Raw genomic sequence first — 26156 nt, 5'->3', positions numbered from 1 at the left:
GGAGCTGGGACTGAATGGACTGAGTATGTTCATGGGTTTGGGTTATTTTTATTTTCTTATAAATGCTCACAATCCTGTGGATTTGGATGATTCTATGTTTGTGCTTCTTTTTGTTTCACTGTGTAAGATAACACCAGTTTAGCACAATTGCCTTTCAGACATTTGTGGCATTCAGGCTTTGTTCAGTTAATGAGAGAAGTGCAACATCAGCAACCAGCAAACAGGGCTCTGTTGGGGCTCCACAGACCCGTGTGCAAGGTCCTGCTCTGCCACAGCTTCCTGCGTGGTCATGGGCGAATCGCTGTGTAATGGGAAGGGACAGCATCCTTCTCTGCCATACTGCCTGTCTCTATACCCCATAAGGTTTCAGAGGACCTTGCAACACATTTTTTGCAGCACCAAGCTTAACTACCAGTCTTATCTCAGGCATTTGATCTCAGTTATCCTCAAAATGGGACCACAAAAAGATCTTTTGGTAGCTGATGTTATAAGGTTCACTTTCTCAAGCTTCTTGGGACCTTCCTCCCTTCTCCTGTTAGCAGCTACATCCTTCAGTTACTGCTCCTGATCTCAGCACTGCTAAACCTTCCCACCACTCCTCCCTTCTCTGTGTAGAGGTCCCTTGAGAGGATGTGGCTCTACTTTAAGGAATTATTCCCATATGAGTCAGAATCTCAAAGAAATCCACTGGCTCTCCCAGATGACACGCACTTAGCAGACACACTCAGGAGCAAAGCAAGCTCAGTGCAAGCTGAGCTCACAGATGCAAGGCCAGGTTACTTACACTGACCCTAGGTTTTTATCTCCATGTAGGGGAGATGAGAACCTGTCCCAGTGACAAAGTAGAGCAGACAAAAGAATGGAGAGGACAGGATGGCAAGTACTCCCTTCTCAAACAGCTTTGAGGAGTAAACAAAAATGCCTTCTTCTATCTTGATTGTTTATTGCCTTTTTACACCTATAAAAAGAGGTGTGATCTGTCTTGCTGTATCTCTGCCAGGATTGCAGGCAGGACCTGCCACCACCAGTGTTATTTTTCCGGATACAGCCTGTCAAAATGGAAGGCATGAGTCAGTGTTGTGCAGAACAAGAACAACACAATTAACACCTATTTCATGTGTGTTCCTGCCTCCTTATCTTGCAGATGAGGATTTTGAATTGTTGGGGTTTTCAACACTCAGATTCCTGGGTATCCTACCTGTGCAGTAGTACCCATGGGATCCATAAACACACACATCCTGAGGTGCAGACTTGCTCTTTATTTAGGACAATTCTCGTTGGCACCTCTTCAAAGGCTGCTTCCCAGGCCCAGCTTTGGAAGGCAGCTAAAACTGGTTGAGAGAGGCCCGTGACTGCCTCCTGCTGCGCTCACAGGTTTGTTTTCAGAAGCTGAACGTTATTATCCTGCCAAGCTGGATACCTGGCCCGGGGAACGCAGATGTGACCGTGCCCAGGGGGATGCTTATGCACTACAGGCTGTTTCCTATAGGTGGAGTGAGCTGTTTAGTGCTTTGTGGTGGCTCTTCACGTGTGCAGGGTAATTTGGTAGGTACAGCATCACTAAAGGCAGTCTGACAAACTCATTTCAAAACAAGTTTTTCCACATATAATAAGAAAAGAATGGTCTTCAGCATTCAGACAATGGAAGGAAAATTTTCTGTTGAAGGAAGTCCTGAAGACAGTGGGATTGCTACAGGATTAATTAATAGAGGTTTAAAGCAATATTTCAGCTGTTTCTTATCATTCATCATCTCCCTCCAGTATTGCAAGGACTCAGGATGGGCAGACTCTGGGGTCACAGATAATTTGGAGGGAAAAAAAAAAATCTAGCTTTTCAGGCTTTCGGCACTCCAAGAATCCTCCCTTCTTTTCCTTCAAAGCTTGTCTCAAAACCAACTCATTGGCAAAGCAGTCTCTCCCACCCTCTGTTAACATACAAAATCGTTCACATGACAGGAAGATTCTCTATCTGATGCTTCCAAAATCATTCACATGATAAGAATATTCTCTATCTGATGCTAAGAAGTCCCTCTTACTGTATGTTGCAACAGAAAATGACTTGGGCTTTGGCCCATGAACATGTTGTTGAGGGGTTAGTTGGGATGTGGGTTCACAGAGCATCCAGTAACTGCTAGAGCATACTCCATGGTAAATGTGGCCTGATCCAGGGAGCTTGTTCCCTGGCACCTGGGGATGAAGCACGCAAAGGGTTGTTTCCACAAAATAGCTGAGGTTTTATAAGTTCACGGCTAGTGAACCTCCCAGTCAGTTGTTGTTGTGACCATATCCTGTTATTGTGCTCCCCAGGATAAATCTCGAATATTTAAGCTGGACTTTTATCAGACAAACAAAATAACCTTGAATAATAGGTAAAACAATCCAAAGGCATCTAATGTTCTGAAATTAGCCTTAAAAAGGAATAGTTTATAAACAAAACTGTATTTTGAAACTAACTTTTGACATAGAGAAGTGACTCCAATGTAATTGTTCTGGGTGAGGACATAAAATACCAGATCTGGCTTTGGTCCTTCCACCCCATTCAATGTCTACACAAACATGTTTCCCATATAGAATCATAGAATCATACAATGGTTTTGGGTTGCAGTGTAAAAGATCATCTAGCTCCAACCTCCCTACCATGGTGCTTAAGGCCAAATTAGTGAGAAATGCCTCTGCCCAAATTAAGGTGCAAATGAGACCATATGCCAAAGTTCTTTGTGTCCATTATCAGTGATAAATTCTTCTCCTCCCAGCTTTGTTAACTTCCTCCTAGGCCTGAGATAATGTCCAGACAATAGTACCATGTTTATTTCATCTCAAGTTCCCGCTGTGGTGGCTTAACTTGCAGTCTGAGTTCCAGGTATCCATGGAGACAAATTTTGGCAGGGGGCTGGTGGTCTTTGGTAGTTACAGATGCCATCTGTCCATCCCATAACTTGGGGTGATCTTTGTTTGACCGGTGATATATGTACAAGCAGTTGCTTCTTTACAGTTTGCCACAGTGGGAATTTTTGTCTGGATGCGTTACTCAGGACATGTTAACCAGAGCTCTTCTCTGCCAGGACTGGAGTTAGTGCCATCCTGTCATTCCCTTCTGCGCTTATTTCATGGCAGAGTCCTTCTGTGACCTTAACAGTGTTTGAGTCAGGCAACTGTGCTCTTTAAGTCTTGACACATGGGCAGGGACACTGTCCACTAGACCAGGTTGCTCAAAGCCCCATTCAACCCATCCTTGAACACTTCCAGGGATGGGGCATCCACAGCTTCTCTAAGCAGCCTGTGCCAGTGCCTCACCACCCTCACAGTAAAGAATTTCTTCCCAATGTCTAATCTAAACCTGCCTTCTTTCAGTTTAAAGCCATTCCCCCTCGTCCTATCACTATATGCCTTTTCAGAAAGTTCCTCTCCAGCTTTCTTGTAGTGTCTTTTCTGAGGTGTGGTTCATGTCAAGTTAAGGTTCACGGGCAGGTAATGGCAAATAATTTTTGGCACGAGGAAAGAGCATCTGAAAGGGCTATTAAATCAAATCATAATAAACTATTAATTTTTTTATTAGTCTTGCCTGCTATTTTCTGTATGCAGGTTTTGCAGATGATCTTCAAGCTGAGCCAAAGTATGTATTGTGAATTATTCTGACCTTGCTCAGAACAGCTTTATATGTTTGCATGTGTGCCTGTAAAAACCACTTTCTCATAGCCCATATCTGAACATTGCCAGATGCATTTGCCACATTGTAAAAAGACATAACATCATTCACCTCCGGAGATTGAAGGCAGCACTGTTTAATGACGGGGACTGAATGTGCTGCCCTTGATCACAGTGGGCTATGCCCTAAGCACTCTGTTAAAAGGGTTTTATACCCCCAACAATGGCTCTAGATTAACAATAATAATTTAAATAAAAAAAAAAAAGAAGAAAAAAAAGCTGCAACATCACAGGCTTCCACACAAACCAAAGTCTAAACCCTGTATGCTGCAGGGATGTACTTTCTTGTTTGCAATCCCTACATCAGTCCCCTTGCTGCTACCACCCTCTGTGCTAACACATCAGGTTAGAGTCATCTCTTGTTACTGTGTGCAGTTTCCTCAACTTCTTGTTTAGTGCCACAAGGATTATTTCTATTTGTATCTCCTGCACTTGCAATCAGAAGACCTAGGGCACTCAGCATTGTAACAGCTCGGTGGAAAAAAGGATTATACCTGAGAACAGGTTAAAAATGCGGATGGGATAGATGGCTTTGCTCTTGGGGCGCTGTGCTGGACAGGTGAAACTCCTCTGTTTTGACACAGACTTCAATGTATTCCTTAAAAAGTCCCTGTTCAAGTATGGTGCAGGCCACCTGCTGGAAAATGGGAATCACAGGAGACTGGAGCAAGAACTGCAAGGCTGTACAGGGGGAGGATTTTGACACCATAGTTAGAGAGAGCTCCCCAGAAGGAATACACAGAAAATGCAAACAGGACCATTTCATGCCTGCAAGTTGTTCAGTTCCAAACCCTGGAACAAGATGCTGTGACAAAAGGCCAAGGTCAATGTATATTTAATATTTCCCTGATGTTTTGTTTGGCAGTTGCTCTGGTGATCAATATACTGTGGAGCAGGATTGTCACTCCCTCTCAGAGTCATTAGGGTAATGCATGACTCTGCAATCTTTCCAGCATGTTATGTGCTGCATAGATTACTAGTAATCACATATGTTCCTTATTCTTGCCACTACAGAGTTAAAGGTGAAATACATTTTCTCCTGATAAAGGTCAGGGAACCAGTTCATATCCAGACTTTTCAGAGGATTTGAACAGGTTGGACTAGATGATCCCTGCCAACCTGGTATTTTATGGTTCTATGGTTAATACAAAACTTAAATTTATTTGTTTGGAGGGAAACTTACTGATATACTGATAGTTATGCCATTAAGTGTAAAACATGGGTAATTAATCTCTGCATTGGAGATTAGATCATGAGAAAAGCAGATATGGTGATCTTTGACTACTGACATTTGATCGATTGTTGTAATTGCTGGAAAAAAACACATGTTTAGAAAGAGAAATAGAGATGAACAGGACTTATGAGGACTTACATTGTCCCTCCATGGTTCTCTCTGCAGTACCACAAATGGAGCCTCCTGTGGTTTCCTGTCCAGGGCTCTAGTTTCTCAACTAACAATTGTCTTGTTCCAAAATAGGATATTGAAGGCAAACTGAATGTCACAAACCAAGTAGGATATCAGAGCACCACTGTCCACATTGGTTTAATTTTGGGAATTCTGTGACTCAGGAGATTATTAGGACCTTAACAGCTCAGCTCCAGCTCCTCCAGTGTGTCTATTAGCTTTCCCACAGCTGGCACTACTTTCTGTGCCAAGCTGTTCGAGCTTGCAGCTGGGCAGATGGTCACGAGAGGCATCTCATCTCCTTTTCATTGATTTTATGCCTACTTCATATGATTCACTCTTTTGTAACTATTTGACTTGAAACTGCTTGATTGTGCATTCATCAGAGCTATGTAGTCCTGAGGACTCCTATAAAATCTCTTCTCTTTCTTCTCTTCTGATTGCATGATACAACCACTTTCTGCAAGCTTCTGTAAGTCGGGGCGCAAGGTTGGAAGGGGGCAAGGACAATTTCTGATGGTTCCTCATAGGTCATTCCCGTAATACACAGAGCACCCACAGGCTAAGGCTGGATATCAGCTCATGCAGAGTAGGATCATCTTCCCTGCCACAGTGCAAAGCATCTTAGCTGCTCTTCTACCTAAGCAAATAAGCAAGAACAAAAAATATTAAGACTTTTAGACTTGCTTCTTGTGCTGTAAAAATAAGATTTCCACCTGTAGTTTGGCTGTATTGTGCTGTGAACTTCTCTCATGGAGAAGATCAGCTCCAAATACTGGGCTGAGATCCTTAAGCAAGCCCTAAATGCTGCAGAGTGCTGACATGATGCTGGTAGCAGTGGGGGACACTTGAACGTTGTAGACTCCACTGCAATTTTTGCAGAACATCAGAAGGAGACACTGCATCCAATCTACCTAATGGAAGCACCTTAGTGGTATCCTGAATTGTATCCATCTAAGAAGCAGTCTTTTAAAAGTCAGAACCCACATGGCCTAGTCTGTGCAGTCAGTGGAAAGAGGGAAGTGCCCTTGGAAACGTCCAGTACCTTTGGAAATGAATTGCCACCTAAATTGGCAAATTTTCCTACGTTGGAAAGCCTAATTGGGCTTTCACTGGCAGCCTTCAGCAGCAGTTGAACTATATAGGGCACCCAGCCTATAATGGACAAGAACTGTTACACCCACTTTTGGAAATTGAGAGTGTAAGTCAGTTGCCTAAATTACCCAGACTAAAACTAAACCCCATCCATGCGCTCAGTGAGTATGAGACTGAGGGACAATTCTGTCTCAGGTAAGTATAATTTATAGGTCCTCATCCCATCTACATTATCAGTTTTAAGATCAGCTGCAATGCAGATATAGTGTGCTGTTGATCAACATAATTGATGATCAACACCCAAAAGATAACTGCAGATCAGCAGCAGTGACTCCCTCACTGTTTCATTAGTGAGATCTTATGATTATTCATTATGATTATACATTTATATTTATAAATAATAATTATACTAATATTTATATTTCTTAAAATCTAATTTTTATTAATATCTCATATCCTAAAGGTGCATCTAGCTATGTAGAAAAAAAATACTGAAGTAACTGTTTCACATTTCTTCTCAGTGTGAAAAATAAAAAGGCCATTTTTAAGTAGGACACAGAAACAGTGATGGGTTCAAGTGATTATCAGAATTAATGAACAGAAATCTGGCGTTTTAATACTCTGTCATATCACCAGGCAAAATGTCACCAGGGTGTCTTACCCTGAATGCCTCCCTTTCTCTTTGAAAAAAAAAAGCCTGTATTTCTCATGCTATTGTGAATCTTAATTGACTAATATTTTCAAAGCATTTTGTGCTGCTCAGATGAAAGACTTTTCTAAATGAAAAGTATTATTACATGTTAAGTTCATGACTGGAGCAAATTTTTAAAACAAACCATATGAAAAGCAGAATTAAGAGTGGAAATGCTGATCCAGCTATTAATTACTTCACATCAGAGAGTGGGCAGAGGGTCTTCTTTTATGTTGTTTATTTCAAACAAACAACTCTGGGAATCTCCTGTGGAAATGAAATGCAAAAGCCAAAGCCCTTTCATGGGTATTTTTGGTTTATCTCCACATGAATCTTAAATTCATCATGTGGAGAGAATGTAGAACACATTTTTTTCCCCCGTATACACTTACTTTCCCACAATGAATAAAATCCGTTTTCTTGCACAGTTTGTCTGCTTGTTCACCCTAGGGTAACAAAATAACCCAGAAAGCAGGAACACCCTGTCCTTGAACCCTATTGAAAACTAAATAAATAAATAAAAGGAAGAGAGTGATGACTCGGAGGGTTCCCAGACAAACCTGCCCTATTTAACATCATGTACACAGTGACCACCAACATGAACCCCAGAGCTCCTAATTCCTGAGCTATTGCTCAGCAATGAGTAATAAACCCTTATTCAATGACTCACATAGGCTCTGAAATGCAGCCAAATGTCAATAAGCGTCCAGGTTTTAGAAAATGTGAGTGGGAAGGGGAAGATCTCTTGTGTCTGCCTGTACTAGAACAGGGGAGAAGCCTGGCAGGCTGCAAGGATACGGCTTCACTTTAGTTATGGATGTTGGTACACAGATTGTCATACCAGAGGCTCCAGCACATTCAGTACTCCAAAGGAATTTTGCTTCTGTACTTCATCTTCTCTTCCACCCTCCTTCCAGCACACACGTAGGCCTCCTTTTTCAGATTTAATCTTTCAGTTATCAAGATCTCTCTGCTAGAGATACAGCATTCAGCCAGCAGCTAGCTGTCAGAAAAGACCCTTCTTTCACGGCAGAAAAAGCTTAGCTTTTTCCAGGGAATACTGCTGTGGGTACATAATAACAGAGGCAGCCAGCTTTAGCAAGAGGAAAATAATTGTTGCTGTAACACAGTGAATAAACTGTAGTGAACAAGGCACACAAACCAGACTTGTCGCAGGTGGTCTCTAAGTGTTAATTTATTTTGCCCCTGTAAGTATTAGAACAGCAGCTTGAAGATACGCCTCCATTCTTTAAGATGAGACGAGTCAGGCACTCCCCAGCTGGTGATTCACAGCCCATTAGACTCTTCACTTAGGGTGGAAGAAAGTGGCCTCTGGAGACACCTTTGTTTGCTCAAGACTAGACTCAAGATTAGACTCTGCTGACCTGTTTTAGATTATCCATCCTGTTTTCAGCAGCTGGGCAACATCTAATCTCTTAGGAGCATTTTGTATGATTCTGGGCTTCAAAGATCCTTCATTCATTTTGTTATGCTGTACATTTTTTTATTATACCACATTGGCAATTTTACACTTGAGCAAGTGATAGTTTGCCCTGTGATAAAGAGATGGTATCAATTTCCTCATTTTTTTATTCTGGTGGTTCAGTTTTGAGAATCTGTTACACCAACCCTCAGTTGCTCCCTGTGCCGAACTCTCATATATTCTGCTAATCAAATGTCAAAGGAGAGGAGAGTACTTAGGAGCTGGCCATGTTGACATTCACATCTCCATTTCAGTGAAATATCCACTACTGCACACTGTCCACCCACATACTGCTGCTAGATGCAGGATGTATCCTGGGGAAAGGTTTTGATTTTAGCAGTCCTCAGATTTTAGAGATTATCTATAATTTGTGAGTGCATTTTGAACTTGGAATGTCTCTACCTTTCTCTCCTCCTATTCTTTCCATTGCTCTCTGTAGTGATATTGGGATACAGACACAGAGTTTTACACTGATTTTGATACGAGTTTTGAACATGAAGTTATTTTGTTATCAGATTGCTTTTTGTGATTCCAGGCTAGTGACTCTTCACTTAAGAATGGCTCACTGCGATCTTCGCTGCTTGCAGATTTCTGTCTATTGGTGATGGATTGTCTCCACTCAGCCCTGGAGAATGAGTTTATTCATCAGCATTGCACATGCCAATAGGTGTTAGCAGAGTTAGTCTGAGCTCCCTAGGGACGGGCCTGTGGCTTGCTGCCCTCCTTATCTAGAAGTAACACAAATTAGTTCATCATTTAAGATTCATTATGGCATAAATTAGCCATTTTGCACAGTTCACCATTACAATGATCTCTGTTTTCCCTTGTAGTATATGGCAATTCATAAAGCATGAACTTTCACATGTGGCATTTTCCATGGATTAAAAAGCTTTCAGAAGCCTGCTAAACTTCTGCATGTATCCAGTAGCCTATACGGATGTCCTGGCAGTGTTTGCACATTACAGCTACAAGTAGAGACTGTTCTTACTTTGCCTGCGAATTTTTTCATCCCCTTTGCAACATCAAAATTCCCCACTGTGACCTAAAGAATGTCTATTTTAAAAAAAAAGCAAACAACCTAAACTCATTTCTGCCTGGGTCAGTGTTATAATTGCTGTCTACTCCCTCCCCTTAAAAAAAAACAAAAACAACAAACAAAACAAAACAAAAAACCAAACAAATAAACAAAAAAAAACCCAAACCAAAACAAAAAGTCTCTCTGACACATAGAGCTGGCAACTTGTGCTGCAGAAGTTTACAACATCAGCAGAGCCAGCTGCTGTCCACCTCCTTTGCCAAAAGTTAATTTCTCAGAGCAGAGTCAGCAGAAGCACATATCTGCCCAGTTCCCAGCAGCCTCAGTGTGAAGCTGAGCTTAAGCTGGAGCTTGGCAGGCCATGATTTCTAATGATAGGCAGCAGCTCTGATTAGAAAATGAACATATTGATTAAAATTTCTACAGTTGTCCCATGGATGCAGGTTCCATGACATAATATCTGAACTATTATACAATTACAGTATCTGAGAGAGATTTCTTAGCCACCTATGTAGATTAATTGACTTTTAGCAGTGCAAGTTTTCCTGTACTTTTATTAAATGGCCTTTTAAAGCGTTTGGATGAAGTGATCAACTCAGTAACACATCGATTGCCAAGCTTCTGCTGGTTTATAAATAAGAGAAACACTGATGTCAAAAAAAAGTGATGATTTATATCAATCAAAAATGTAGGTCCATTGACTTCAAAATGTTAGCCCTCATTTATTTTAAGATGCATAAGAGTCTTAAAGTCTCCTAAAATCAGACCCAAAGGCTTTTTGGAAGATTGTTTTCAAGGTTATAGAATTGACTGAAGACTTGATAAACAGTTGGTTTTTTTTTTTTGCTAACCTCTATATTGCCAAAAGATCACACTTAATGAGAAAACCAGCAAACATTTCTGCTTTACTTATGTAAATAGCAGGCTTTTATGCCACGTGATTTAGAAGCCTGTCATTTTTATTTATTTATTTTATAATTGCACAGGACTCTGCAAAACATTTATGCTGACTTCACAAACATTTTTCTAAACGGCAGCCAGAGAGCTCTGCTCCAGGTATGAGAGTATGCCAGCAGCTGAGCACATCTGTACCTGTTCAGCGGCATTGCAGCTGACCTTTTAAGCTACTTCTCACTTTCGGTTGTTTACTTTCCTTATCAGTCCTGTATTTCATCAATAGATGTCTGAAGAGCTCTGTCATGTGTAACTGAATGCACAGCAAAGGTCAGTAAGAGGCTCCTGCCCTCTGTGAACTGGTTATCACTCAGAAATTTTGTGCTGGTGTTTTCCCTTTCCCCAAGACTTTAAAGAAGGCATGATTTTGGATAAAGCAGTAATTAGATAATTGTACCAGGTGGCCCTGATTGCCATTTGACTTGATAGCTCTTGATTGTTACTGGTAGAGGTAATACATTATACAGAGGCCAGTCAAGTTAAAGCAGATTTCTAAGAAGGCCTTGTACCATACCAGCACCAGTTTCTCTAAGAGCCTGAGAAATCTTCAGTGGGTAAATTCTTCCAGTCCTTACTCTTATTACATTTCATAGTGGAGACTTGACGACTGAGGAAGAAATCCTTTGGGAGAGGAGCGAGTATAAAGATTAATACATAAATATAGCACTTGGAGAGTGCTCCACCTAACATTAGTAAGACTTGTCTTCTAGGAATGAGACTCCAAAAATAAAGGGATGACAACTGCTTGGTGGTAGAGAAAAGGGTGAAGAAGTACTTTGCATTCCACCATGCAGGTTTCTTAATGATATTTTCTCTTTCACCATATCCAGGTTTACCTGGCTCTGCAGGCATTTTCACAATGTCCACTTATGTACAGCCTGTTTTCTCATCTTGCAATGTTCAAAACCAGCTTTTCTTAAACCTCACCTTTACACACACACAAGTAAAACATGTATAAATCACACTGTCAAAAAAAAAGCAAATGAATATGTTTATGATGTATAAATTATCATCTCTCATTAAAAGTTTCTCACGCTGTTTTGTCTTTTCATCATATAGACTTGTACTGCCCTAGAAGACTTAGGAATGTCAGAACATGACCTAAAATAATTAGGAACATAGAACAGTTTGGATTGAAAGTAACCTTCAAAGGCCATCTAGTCCAACCCTTCTGCAGTGATCAGGGACATCTTCAACTAGATCAGGTTCCTCAGAGATGTGTCCAAACTGACCTTGAGTGCTTCCAGGGATGAGGCATCCACCACCTCTCTGGATAACCTGTTCCTGTGTTTCATCACCCTGATCAGAAAAAAATGTTTTCCTTATATTAGTCTGAAACTATTGAATTGATCAAGTGCTAATTGCAATTTTGCACAATCAAACGATAGTTCAGAAACTTGTTATGCTCACTTTTGTGGTAGCAAGTTGCTATTTAAAACTCTGCTATGAAGATAAATATTTTATTGCTTTAAAGACAAGAAGGACTCTTAAACTTTGGTGGCCATGAATTGTTAAACTTGCTGCATATCAGCTGTCCATGTACATATCCCCATGCCATGACAAACGTGAGCTATTCAGAAGTGGGTTAACCCAACTGTCTGTACGCTTGCCCCAGTCAGGCTGAAGGTATCACAGATCACTGTAGTGTACTTTCACTTGTAGTTAACCCTCCTCAAACTGCCTTCACAGCAGCGAGTGAGGATGTGCATGGCTGGATCAGTAATTTTACCCCTCAGTAACTTGTATAACGGCTCTTGTTCACGTGTCTGAGTCTTTGATCATCTCCTTGACTTCTTTTATATCACAAGCACTTTTTTTTTCTTTTTTTTTTTTTTTTTTTTTTTTTTTTTTTTTTTTTTAAGATCAGTTTCCCTCCTTCAAATAATGAACTGGCTTCAAAGGGAAAAGATTATCCGCCTCTTTTTTGGTTTCAGAACCCTGTGTTTAGATATGTATGATGTTACTCAAAAATATTATTATCATGCTAGATGTAAAAATGTACTCTCACTCAGTATATAGAACTATTTTCTCATTTAAAATAAGAAAATAACTGAAATTTATAGCTGGACTATAGCAGTATTTAAATCCTGTTGAAGCCAACTCTAAAATCCATGCTACCTTCTATGGGAGGAAGTTAAAAGCCTATGCCTATGAAAAAAAATTATATCAACATTATATGCTTGTGTATCACTATAAATTGATTCTCCTCAGTATAAATTAAGATGTTAAACAATGCATTGTCTTTGCTGTTCTGCCTTTTTCACTTCAAAACTGGACAGTGAGGATCATGCATGCGCACTACAGGGTTAAGGCACTGATCAGGATCTGTAGTAAGATGGGAGGAAAACAACTACGAAAACTAAAAGACAGCTTTTATGTTAGAAAGGACAGGAGAATTTATTGACTGAAGTGTGTTTATCTCCATCCTCGTTTTTCATTTTAAGAGGTGAGAGTATAAACCATCATCATTACCACTTAAAACTAGCCAAAGCCAGAAAAGAGGTCCAGAGATCTGATTAAGGCTTCAGTTGCACAACTGCAGATGGTTTTTGTCTGGATGACATTGAAGTATCTCACTGCTGAAGAATAACAATGTGAGAGCATCTCAAGGAAGTTAACTGTGACAAAGGCAGCTAGTGATAGATGACAGAGTAAGCAAGGGACGGACAACTGGGACATACAGACCTTGTTCCCAGCTCCATCACTGTCTATGTGACCATGAACAAGAACCCTCTGCATATCCCTCCATCTGTAAAGTGTATGAGAAAACATGGAATTAGCACAATGGTATTAACTCTACTTATATTTAAAAAAAAAAATAAAAAAATTGAGCTTTGCTGCATGGGATAGGCTGCAGTAATAAAGATTTTTAACACCAGAGAGGATTGTTCTCCCATTGCAGGGATCTACTATTTTATGGTAGCATGTGATCATCTGTAGTATTCTGTCTGTAACCTTAGGTCTTGTTGGAGGTGAACAAAAGGATTCTGGGTCTCCTACACCTGGAAACGACTTTTGTGAATCCTTGTAGATTAAACATCAAGTGTATAATGGGGAAAGCTGGCACAATGATCCCTGTGGTGCCTTCAAATCCCAGAAGGAGCAGGGCAACGATCGTCCCCTTTTACTGAACACTGGTGAGGCTGCACCTTGAATCCTGTGTTCAGTTTTGGTCCCCTCACTCCAAAAAAGACACTGAGGTGCTGTAGCGTGTCCAGAGAAAGACAACAGACTTAGTGAAGGGTCTGGAGCACAAGTCTTAAGAGGAGTGGCTGAGGAAGCCGGAGGTGTTTATTCTGGAGAAGAAGAGGCTCAGGGGGGACCCTCTTACTTTCTACAGTGACCTAACAAGTAACAAATGACAGGACAAGAGGAAATGGTTTCAAGTTGCTCCAGGGGAGGTTAAATTGGAAATTAGGAGAAATTTATTCACCAAGAGGGCTGTCAGGCACTGGAACAGGCTGCCCAGGGAAGTGGTTGGCTCACCATCCCTGAAGGTATTTAAAGCACATGCAGATGTGGCACGTATGGACATGATTTAGTGGTGGACTAGGCAGAGTTAGGTTAAAGTTGGACTCAATGATCTTAGAGGTCTTTTCCAATCTACATGATTCTATGATTCTATCTGTGATCCAGTTGGCTTCAGACTCTCCTACAGCACTTAACAGTTTTTCTTGCCACTGTTTGTTGTACAGAGGAGTCCCAATCAAGACTTATGACCCATGTTGTGTTAGGCTTCTTATGTCATGATGAATTTAAATTAACAGTCTGCATGAATGGATACTATATAGTCTCTGCAAAATCTAATAATCCAGGGGACATATGGCTGCATAACACCAAGAATTCTCAAGGTATGGGATTTGAAAATTACTACAATGAAAGTTTATAACTGCAGCTCGATTCATTTCCTGAGAGGAAAGATAAAGCCATAGAAGAATAGACACTTTAAAGTCTCCCTTTATATGTCAGAGATTCATTCTCTGGTAAGTTTAAAGAGTATTTCATTGGCATTCTCTTATATGCCCAAACTGTTAAATGCAAGGCCACAGCACAAAGAAGTTTCTTAAATTACTGAAGGAATAAATTGACTCTTGTAACATGCTTTGTAATTTCAATTACTTTCTGTACCAACCTGCAAGTCCCCAAGTCTATATAGAATCCCACTCCACAAACCATTGTTTCCTTCCTGCTGCTGAAAAATAGCTTAAATAAATTCCTAAGAGCTCAGTGATTAATATGTGTGCATTTCATTGCTTTTATAGGGTTTTTTTGTAATGCTCTTTCTAGTCTTTTAATCAAGAATTTAACCATCTCTTCAATCAAATTTGCATTCAAGAAAGGTTTGAACATTAGACAAAGTGCATTCATGTGCATCTGACAGCAAGCACTCTGTATCTTGGAGATACTGAAGTTAAATCAGATTCAAGCTTTATTTTGCAGTGCCAGGTAAATTTTAGAAGCCCAGCATTTGTAATTTATTTCTCGCTAAGTTTAAAAATCAGTTTGATGGCTACTGTCAACCAATAGGCAGTAAAAGATGAGGTGATCTCTGGCAAGGCACCAAAATAGGAAGATAATTTGTGGCTGCAGAGAAAAACTTATTTTTACTATCATAAATATACAACACATCCCTGCTCTGAGAAGCATATAAGCTAGAATTTTAAAATTAAGAAAATAAAGTATATGTAAGAGTCCATAGAGTAACAATAAAGTCAAAAGCATGTATTTATGTGTTTGTATATATCTTCCTGTAGCAGTGTGTGCATGAGCCCTGTCTATAAACTCAGCAGTCAATAGTGGGAAATTTTATATGCATCCATTTTTGCAGACCATTTGGAAAGGAGACACTACAATTACAGCACTTCCCTTACTCCCCATCTTGCATTTTTTGCTAGTCCGTTGTAGAGGGGTCATGTAGGAATTCCCACCTTTGCCATTTAAACTGTTGTGTAGCCTCAGACAAACAATTACTCTGTTCCTCTGCCTACATTCCCAGGCTGCATAAGAGGAAGCGTGGCCAGCAGGTCAGGGGAGTCGATTCTCTCCCTCTACTCCACTCTCATGAGGCCCCACTTGGAGTGCTGCATCCAGCTCTGGGTTCCCAACATAAGAAGGACACGAATCTGTTGGAGAGAGTCCTGAGGAGGCCATGCAGATAATCAAAGGGCTGGAACACCTCTCCTATGAAGACAGGCTGAGAGCTGGGGCTGTTCAGCCTGAAGAAGAGAAGAATCTGGGGAGACCTTACTGCAGCCATCCAGTACCTAAATGGGGCTCACAAGAAAGATGGGGACATAATTTTTAGCAGGGCCTTTAGTGATAGGACAAGGGGTAAACTAAATTGGTAGATTTGGACTAGATATAAGAAAGAAATTGTGGATGTCCCATCCCTGGAAACATTCAAGGCCGTGTTAGACACAGCTCTGATCAATCTGATCTAATTGAAAATGTCCCTGCCAATGGCAGAGGGATCGGGCTAGATGTTCTTTAGAGCTCCCTGCCAATCCAAACTGTTCTATGATTCCACATTTGTCCCTCTTGCACATATAGACCATAAAATTTTGAGGGAGTGCTGTGCAAGGACCCTGACATATTTCCAGGCACTCTTGAAATCGTGATAATAATTCTACCAATTCAGGGTCAGAAAAATAAAACAGACTTCTGACAGTTCACACACAGCTTTACGGTTTTGTCATGACCTTCAATCCAGCACTGATAGGGAGAAGACAGATTTACAAAGTCAAGATTTATATGGCATCTCTCTTCCAGGGATCTAGAGGGTTGTGTCCCCATCCAGAGGCAAGCCAGTAGTATGGGAGGCTTTCTCAATTTCAGATTGATGCTTTGGGGGAATGTTGCCTGATAAGCTCCAAAGCAAGCTATAAGGCCCCTCTGTTTTGTTGTGCTTTGGAACAGTATTAGGCAGGAGAAGATGATTTACTTTTGAGAAAACTGTGTGAAATCATGTCAATGATAATGAATTAATTCAGTTACCTCACTGTGCTAGTTTATGGTCAATCCTAGTTAAAAAAAGAATTTTGCTTATCTTTTTACAAAAAGAAGCAGCGATTCACAGGTTCTGAAAAGACACCTTGAGGAACATTACAAAGCAGAGTAAGATTCCTGAGAAGTGGAGCCCAGCTCATAGAGGTGTCACATTTACCTTCACTTACTGAGGTCCAATGTAAAGAAACACTTGCCTGCACCATTTACGAACAGACCAAAGCTGTCAGCCCAGCCAGCAGTCCTGTGGCATGGGAAATGTCTTATTTCCTTCTTCCACAGGTTCCCTGTTTTTTATCAAGCAAGCACGGTCCATAATTTTTTTTCATTATTGGTGTGTGCCTTCCATGGTAGCTGTGCTGATGTCTGTGCTTTTGTACGTTGTCTTTAATAGTACATAGTCACCTACTTCTCTACTTAAAATTAAGTAAGGTCCACTAGAAGGTTTAGAAGATTAGGAGGCTACATGGTTTGTAGATATAGCAGCCACCAGTGCCCTACCCTTTTCCCAGAGAGGAAAGTATTATATCTTCAATATTTTGCTGCAGATGAGTAAATTTAAGCAATCAATACTGCAAAAGAACCAGTAAAAGCTATCCTTGCTTAGGTTAATCTAAACATTCAAATCTATTTCAGACAAAACTTTGGAACTTAGGTTGTTAAATGCATTATATTTAGTAAACCAACTCAAAAGTAAATTCACACAGTAAATAAATAGTTTAAAACTATGTTCTTAGTAAATTATTTTCTTATAATTGATCTTTTAATTGAAAATTGAGACTAATTAGGGTTTCTGCTTCAATGAAAAACAGCACACTTCTGTAGAAAGGAAAATATTCTGTGATAACACCCATTTTCATCATTCAGTAAAACAATATTACTCTAAAAAAAAAAATACCATATTCATACTTAACATTTTAGACTTTTATAGACCCTTCTGTATTTCCAAAAGTTGGAAATGTAGTCCATTGTAGATCTGAAATCCTCCCAAATTATTAAGTAGGTGTTCCACCTACTTAAAGTGACAGAACAAGGGTTTTTATCCAGCCCTGAAATTCTCTTTCCCTCTCTCATGGGGCTAATGTATGTATCCAGGCACAGACCATGTATTATTCAACATACAAGGAAACCTTTTCTGTCTGCAGAGATTGGGTTAAAAATGTCAAAACAGTTTGTGAAAATTTTGCATTGAATACATTTCAGGTTGAAGTGGAGATTTTTTTGAAATACGGACTCTGCATCATGCAGAATTAAGATTTTCCTTTACAGCAGAGGCAGTGATGAAGCCTGTGCATCATATCCTATGTATGTTCATAATGCTGTGATGCAGGATGGTTTTGACTCCTTACAATTCAAGATGTTAAAGCTACTAATTTGTGAACCAGTTTAAACAAAACTAACTGAAATTGTTTCCGCTGTTCAGAGCTGAAATGACATGCAAGCAGACTTCAAACAGACCTTCTACATGTAGCCTAAAACGGTGTAAGTTAACTCCTAGACATACACAGTCAAATTATACTGAAGTTGAGTTCTGTACTTCTTTAAGAGCATTTTTATAACAAAATTTGGGGGGGCTCTTTCCAAGAAGAGACGGTATTTTACAAAACTGGCAAAGTGAACTGATTTGAGTTTTTAAGTGCTGAATCTTCCACTAGAAAGCACTAGACAATGGAATTAGGTGCAGCAGATAAGAAGAGCTTGTCTACATTCTTCAAGCTACAGTAAATGCATTCACTCTGAGCCTAAAGGTGGACACTGTCTCTAGGAAAGTGGATGCTACTGCTTGAGACACTTCTTAGCTGTTCAAAGCAACCTCATTGTGCAGACTCTCAGCTTGGCACTTTTTTCTCTACCACACTATCTCCTCAAACAAAATAACCATGCACTTCTGCAAAGCAGTCAGGGAAGTTTCTTCTCTTTATCTCTGCTCATTAGGTTGCAACTCAGTGACTCAGTGATGCACATAATCCTTATCTCCACTGTCTTGGTCTCCCATTTATGACCAATTTCTGAGGGAAAGACCCAGAGACCAGACAAAACAACCTCACTCTCAGTAGACCTGAACTTCATGATGGGGATGCAACCATGGAAGCACTGTTCATCTGAAGATGGAACTGACATGAATCTTCCACTCTTTTGGGGAGTAATCAGGGCACTGTTTTTTTCATATGAGAAGTGGTAGTGTTGATGATGTTTTCACTATTTTAAAGGATGAAAGAGCTCATTTATTTGAAAAAAAAAAAAAAATGTGATGCAGGGACCTACCTTCTTCAGTGAAAAGAATATGTAGATTACACTATATATATACTGTGTAAATAATATACAGAAATATACACAATACACAGAATATACAGAAATATACAGAAATATACACAATATACATAACATTACTACATACGTAGTATATACATTATATATACAGTATACGGTGTATATAAATTTTACACAGAGAATTCATAGATTATAGGCAGACTGAAAAAGCCCTTTGAGTGTGCTCCCTAAGCGCTGACAACTCCCTCGAGCAGCTTTGCTCCCCCCACCCCGCCCCGTGTCCCGCTGTGGTCCCACGTCCTTGCCCAGGGACCGACCACATCTCCGGGCACCGCAGCGCCCGCCCTCCGCGGGGCTCTTCGCTCCCGATGCCCTTTACGGCGGCTCACGGAGTCAGCGCGGACACAGAAGGGGCGAGGGCCACACCGCCCCGGCCGGGTACACCCCGTCCCTCCGCAGCACCACTGGGTGCCCGCGGGGGCGGGCCCGGCCGGCTCCCCCTCCGCTGCCCTGCCCTGCGCTGCCCTGCCCTGCCCTGCGCTGCCCTGCCCTGCGCTGCCCTGCCCTGCCCTGCGCTGCCCTGCCCTGCCCTGCGCTGCCCTGCCCTGCCCTGCCCTGCCCTGCCCTGCCTTGCCCTGCCCTGCCCTGCCCAGCCCTGCCCTGCCCTGCCCTGCCCTGCCCTGCCCTGCCCTGCCCTGCGCCGCCGCTGAGCGTTGACAGGTACCGCAGGAGGGGCGGCCCCGCAGGGTCGCGGTGGGATCTGCTTCCTGGGTTTGCTTTCGCTTCGGCGGGTCCGCCGCGCCGGGCACACCTGGGCCGGGCCGGGCCGGGCACACCTGGGCCGGGCCGGTCCCGCCCCGCCGGGCGCTCTCTCCGCCCGCAGGATCCCGGGGCGATGGTGCCGGTGTGCGGCGGGGTCGGCGGCCGCCGCCTGCTGCGGATGGTGGGTGCGGGCCGGGGCTCGCTGCTGCTCAGCGTCGCCCGGGGCCGCAGCTGCCAGACGGGGGGCACCATCCCGGCCGGCCGCGGGCGCGCCCAGGGCGTCAGGAAGCGGGGCTACGACATCACCAGGAACCCGCACCTCAACAAGGTGGGTCCCGGCGGCGGGCAGGGACCGGGGGACAGGGAGGGCAGCGCAGCTGGGGAGGGGGCTCGGCCTGGGTCGCAGGCGGCCCGGCTTGGGGGGCTTGGCAGGATGCCCCGTGTCCGTCCCCGGCTCCGCTCCGAAAGGGCTGAAACGCTGCTGTGCGGGGAATGGTCCTGGGTTGTCCTGAGCAGGGCACGGGGCGTTTGATAGGTGTTCACCTGCTGGCTCGGTATTGCAGCCTCCTTTGAAATCGGTCCCCTGCCTCTCCTCTGACCGCTGTCCTGCTGCAGTGGCGGCGCTGGAAGAGCCTGTGTAGGACAGACGTGCCTTTGGCTGGGAACTGAAGCAATTTGCCTGAAATCACAAAAAAATCAGGATGGGGAAAGTGTGGCTTCTCCTCAGAGTCTAATACCAAAACCTAGGTTATTTATATATATGTTGTAGTACATGTATAGCAGCGCAATGGGTGTCATTTATGCCTTCATGTTAAAACATGCATGTGTAATTGTTCTTGTTTAAAATCTTCCTTTCCCAGCATATCCATAGCAATGTATGCGTTGCTGCTAAAGCAGAGTGTCTTGCTAGATTGAAGACATATTTGTTCTCAATACTGTGGAAACACCAACAATATAATTATAATAATAAAAATAAATTGTAATGCTTTAGGAGAAAATCTTCACCGAAGTCTACAAGACATGTAAAATGACACTGTGTAACTTAACCCTACACTACTTTTCTACCCCTTTCCATAATTTGAAGGGGAAAAAATGATCTGGATGCAAATTTTGGGATCAAATATGTCAGAACCAAGAATGTTGGGTTCCAGTTTCTTGTATTAATATTGGTGGAAATAACTACAAATGCATTCATTACCTAAAACAAGCAGGTATTAAACATGGTATTGAGAGTTGATGGGGCTGTGACTTTTTATCATCTGCTTGGTAGGTAGTTATCCAGTACATGAGTTTCCTATGTCTTCTTCTGGACTGGAGACTCTTCAGATGACAACTTATACTTTGTGTAAGATGCTGTACACTGGGCTGTATCTCCTGGTACCATTTCAGCATCCACAGAAATGAATCCCTAAGGACCAAGGCACACAATGACACAGGATGTTATGAATGTGCAACAACTTTGAAGGCAGTCTGGTTTGCATCATTATATAGTGCATGTCTGTAAGGCTGAAGAGAAGAGGAGTGGACAATTGTATCATAAATAACAGTAATTTGTCAGCATCAGGAGGTTTTGATGGGTTTTTCTTCAGCATTTGGCTTGTTCTTTTGGGTCCTCCATAATGGATACAAAGAGCGACATAGCTAATGTTTATAGTATTCTTACGTGTATCAATTTGAACTGAAAAAATTAATACTTTGACCTTTTCTCAGTGTAATGCAATAATAACATGCGAACAGTTGAATCTATCACATATTTTAAATGGTTCTGGCTGCCACAGAAGTAGATTTTGAATGTCCTGTTTGAGAATTTTGATAATTTTTAGAGGCTTCTCTAAAGTGTTTTTCACCCTCCCAGTGAAATAAAGTATTTTTCTTAAAGTCTAAATGGAATTGTGGTCTGTGTGGAGAGAAGGGTAGAAAACTGCTTCTATTAGAGGAAAAATATATTGTAGTGTGCCATGTTTAATTTGCTGTGAGAAGTCTCCCAGCTGGTCTACAGCCTGGTTGTTTGCTGTTTATGTTCCTCAGTCAGTGCAGATCTTACAGTCACCGATATAGTCATTGGTAGAACATCCTAGTGAGGACAGAAATGGCCAGTATCTGTAGTAAGAGATAAGGACTGCCTGTTTACAAACGTAGGTAACTAGTCAGTACTAAACGCTCCAGCCCTTTTTCCAAACTTCTTTCAACAGGCTTCTATTCCTGTGTGGCTCTTAAAAGTTCCTTGTAGTCTCTAAAGAATTACCTGTGCTCCACTGAAATGGTATATTTCAGGCAGTTCATATGTTGTCAGTGATTGATGGCCCTTTGGTCTGCGGTGCTGCAGTGATGTAGGTCAAAATTAGGGATCTCGCTAGGTTTTCAGCTGTTGCACTCTCATCACATGGCAATTGCTGTTTACCCCTTTGGTAACTAAATGTGGGTGTGGGGTCATTGCTGTCTTTCTGCAGTAGAGCTTACTTTAATCTAAGTTTTCAACTGATTGAAGGTTGCTCTGCAGGGAATAGTCCTTACATCTCTCCAAGTACTTCTGGAAAAATTTATTCAGAAGTGAGACTTATTTCAGAAGTGTTTTGCTGCGTTAGTCAATACCCTGGCTGTTTTATAGCTTTTGGATGAAGTTTAAGCTATCAGTGTAAAGCTGTGAAGTGTATGGTATTTATTCGATGAAGAAGACTATGTCCCTTCAGCAGAATTGCTGACAGATTTACGGTCTGAGGTTATTGATCCAAGTCTTTGCTTGCTTACTAGGTTGAAGGTGCTTTGAAGAAGAAGCAGACTCAGAAGCCACTGCTGACAGGTCCTCTGTAATACTGTAAATATTAGTAAAAGTTAAAGCAGGCTATCCTCTGAGAAGCTCTCCTGGTTTCCAAAGCTGCCTGAGAAGAAAAAAAATAAATAGAAAAACTGGTTATGGATGTAAGAAATTTGCAGTTGTTTCTTTCCTTTGGTCATTGTTTACTATGTACTACATTGTTTACTACTGTAGTATTCAAATACTGTTCGTCCTTGTGTTGCAAAGTATGACAGCCCATGTTTAATCCAAGGGCAGGATTCAGGAAACATCAGCATTCTCCTGAGGGGTGCTTGCAGTTTTAAAAGGCAATAAGAGTTGTTCTTAGTTGACAGAATAGTCTCATAAATAAGAAGAGCATGAAGAAGAGCTTGTTGCATGCTTTCCTGAAGTGCCTCGTGAAGTAGTTCTTATGCAGACTTTGAATGCTGCAAAACTGGAAAACCTACAAATGTTAACAATGTCAGATAACCACAGAGAACTGGTAAGAGTGTTCTGTGATGATTCAATGTAAACTGGTTTCCAGGGGGTTTTGTTAGAAACTTTGGCCTTGTGTAAGTAAGTGGCTTGCCAACAGGGCAGCGGCAGTGATGCACTTGCTGAGAGATAAGTCTGTCCTGCTGTGGGGCCTCAGCCTTGTGAAAAGCTAATTCAGCACTCACACCCTTGGAAGAAAGATGGGGCATCCCTTATCCACTGCCTTATTCATCAAAGTTGGCTTGTGTTTGGTGTGGTCAACACCATGTTGTGTTCTCTCTGACACTGCTCAGTTCTTAAGGTTTGTGCAATTCTGCTCATCTCAGATGTGCTGCTCATGATTCCCAGTTCTTCTGGGGACTCCATCAAATCCATGTGCCCTTTCTGTATTTTAACAAACACAGGCTGAGCTGGACAATTCCCAGTTTGACCACACACCTCCAGGGACTCAATAATCTTGTGGAGTCAGTAATCTTGTTGTGTCCAAAATGTGTCCTTTGTTTGTGACATCTGACTGGAAGGTTGACAACACTTCCTGCACTTTGCTGGGAGTCCTAGTTTTGAGATAAATCATGCCTACTTGGGGATCTGCCATCACAAACAGGTACAGGACTGGAGGTCGCAGTTTGTTTTCAGAATGGCAGGATATTGTCATATATGAAGGGTTGAGATAATACACTAAACTTTCTTGCAAGGTGCAGTGTAGGGATCTGAGTTTGTGGTCTCTGAGTACCTCTGGATAATGCTCTGTACTGCTTTGATGCGCATGCACGCTCTCCATTGTTTTTCATGGAATGTGTCATAATGAATTACAAAAAAAAGCCAAACTAAAACAAACAAAAAAGCCCTAACAATTCTAACAAAACAAAATCACTAGTCTGGATCTGTGAGAATGAAACTTCTAAGAATTGCTTTAGGTTTCTGCAGTGTTTTTGGAATGTACTGCTGTACACATCATTAAAATGCAGAAAGTCTGTTTATCCTTCAGCTTTGCAGGGATTGAAATTGAGCTAACTGAGAGTTCTTTGAACTTAGTGTCAGTAATTTGCCACTGCAGCTGAGATCTTGTACATGGCTGCACTTGGCATCTGTGGTGAAACAGGCCTAAAATTAGCTGGATTTGTAAAATGATTGGATTTAAACAAAATTAGTAATGAGCACAAGAACAGTGTGTATGAAATGGCAGTTGGCAAGATCAAATGGAGGCAGGCATCTGTTTTCAAATTAACAAATCTCTTCTCTAAATCCACAAGGTTGTATTCTTACAACTGGAGTTATTCTTGCAGCTGGAGTTTTCAATTGACTACCTTTAGATCTGGATAGACACAAGGCTATTGAGCTGTGCACAGGGCTTTTAGTGGCTGTGTGACTTTCAGCATTTGTTAATTTGCCACCCATTTGTGTTTGGCAAAGTAAGTGTATGAGGTGAGCACAGTTGGAGTTTCCCCTCATATTTTTCAGGAGCTCATAACTATTTGAGCAGGTTTTAGGGGACAAGTTTTACACTGGACAAGTTCATTAAAACAAAAAAAATCTGCTGAGGGTTACTAAATACTCTAAAACCACACCTGGCCTAGAAAGTCCACAAAATGAAAAAGATGAAAGGACAGGAGAGTGCAGTGCTAGAGTATCCTGTTAACCTGGGTTATTTACCCCTCTTAATGTTTATGGCTGGGGCTGGAAACAAGGTGCTCATATAGACGAACTGACCTGATGAGACTCTTGTGATTCTAGGGATATTAAACAAGACACTTCCATGGGTAAACCCTGCAGCACACAGGCCGCTTCAGACCCAAGTGAAACCAAAGGTGAGAGAGTGCTTGTTATCAAATCAGGTTCTACCTGCTCAAGAGTTGAAATGTGAGTGAGCACCGTCCAGTGTGAGGAGCCTCCGATGGTGCCCAGAGCAGAGAGGCTGTTTTCATGTTTGTGCCTCATCAGTCAAGCCTACATGTATCACCACTGACTTCAGTGAAAGCAAACTCAAAGGAGAGAGCTTTGGCCCAATATTTTGGAAAATATGGTGGTGTTCTGGAAATATGATGGCTCAGTTAGATTTGCTTTGGCTATTTTCCTGGCATGTGGATTTTCATTTTTATTTGTTTGGTGTTAGTGTCAGGCTTATCTTTTTCTGAGTCCCGAGTGTCTTTTGGCAAAGGCATTTCCTAATGTTTTCATACCAAAGAACTTGTTGTTATGGTGTGGTCAGCAGACTAAGCCCAAACTAAGTCTGTTGGTACTTCTGGTATTAGCAGCAGCCTGCAAAAGTCCCTTTATTCCTCCAGCTTGGATTCCAATTCCTCTCCCTTATCGTAGCCAAACTAAGAGGCCATCTGCCTTTCTGTCTGCCTGCATAACCTCTTACCAACGCTGTTGATCTCCCCTTTGGGATACTATTAATGCTTTTGGAGTAGAGCTGTTCTGGAAAAGTGTGGAAGTGCAGAGGAAGTCTGTTGCTGTGAGGGTGAGCAGGGTGCTGATGCAGACCCTGCTTCTGTGTTGTACTAACCCTGTAATATGTTGGTCCTTGTTTTGCCAATGCAATGAAAAGTCTTGGAAGCATTGATTGGGCAGCTTTTATAAGTGCTGAGTTTGTGCTTGCACTCAGTATAAGATTTTAAAAAAACTAAATGGGTTTGGAACAAAATGCTTCTTTCTTTTTTCTGAGCTGTTTATGTTGTAAAAATACCTTTAGAATTGCCTTTAAGTTGAAGAAATTCATCAGTTTGACAGCTGAAGCTGTTGCTTTCTTTTTATCATGCCCTTTCATTTGGAGAAGCCTTAATCTTTACACCAGACATATTTTGGTAAGGCACAGTCAAAAATGAATGTAGCTCTGGTTTTGTAGAGTGAACTAAGTTTTTCTGGCACTTGCATTAGCTTTGCACTTAACTAACACAAACTCTTTGATAAATAGTATGAAAATTGAGATTGTTACACTTAGAATGGATCTAGGGCTGAATATTACAGCTTGTTCAGCATTCCTGTTCCTTGCATCAAGTGAAATGTGTGGTACACTACTAGTTGATTACCTTGGAAACGCTGTAGATGTTGGCAGAAAGGCTGAGCATATTATTTGTGGGGTAAACAGTCTGCACTCCAGTGACCTCAGCAGACTTCAAGCTTTGTCCTTACATAAGTAGCATGATACATGATGTTGTTGATGTTAGAAACTGTGCATGCTCTATGTTGAGATGAGTCACTGGTGCTTGTCAAAATTGGTGATGATTTAACTGTAGGTGCTGAAAGGCAGTGCTAATTCACGAGATGAAGTGAAGAGCAGTAGGTTTATTGTTTGGGTTTGGTTTCAAATGGATTTGTCTGGTGGCTTTGTAGTGCTGTGTGGCACATTTCGATCTCTGAATTTTTGATTTCGTTGGGTCAGATCTGACTTTGGGCAAAGCTGGACCTAGAGCAAATTCCATTTGACTTGATTTTGGATGAAGAGAATGTAAATTGAATTCCTCTTTAGCTTCTGTG

The 26156-nt window shown here is 41.6% G+C and overlaps 1 protein-coding gene across 1 annotated transcript in view; it reads left to right on the top strand.

Annotated features, from left to right (window-relative positions):
- The first annotated feature begins 19466 nt into the window (after nt 1-19466).
- Nucleotides 19467-26156, top strand: part of ME3 (malic enzyme 3) — a 116733-nt gene continuing 110043 nt past the window's right edge. Inside the window, exon 1 of the mRNA XM_050332321.1 lies at nt 19467-19733. Coding sequence (XP_050188278.1) covers nt 19539-19733 — 195 coding nt within the window. The 5' untranslated portion in view covers nt 19467-19538. The remainder of the gene's footprint in view (nt 19734-26156) is intronic.

This window comes from Myiozetetes cayanensis, unplaced genomic scaffold (assembly GCF_022539395.1).
Source record: "Myiozetetes cayanensis isolate MyiCay16 unplaced genomic scaffold, myiCay2020 scf5-8, whole genome shotgun sequence".
Classification (NCBI taxonomy): domain Eukaryota; kingdom Metazoa; phylum Chordata; class Aves; order Passeriformes; family Tyrannidae; genus Myiozetetes; species Myiozetetes cayanensis.
The sequence above is the reverse complement of the archived record's forward strand: the minus strand, read 5'-3'. Positions and strand labels throughout refer to the sequence as shown.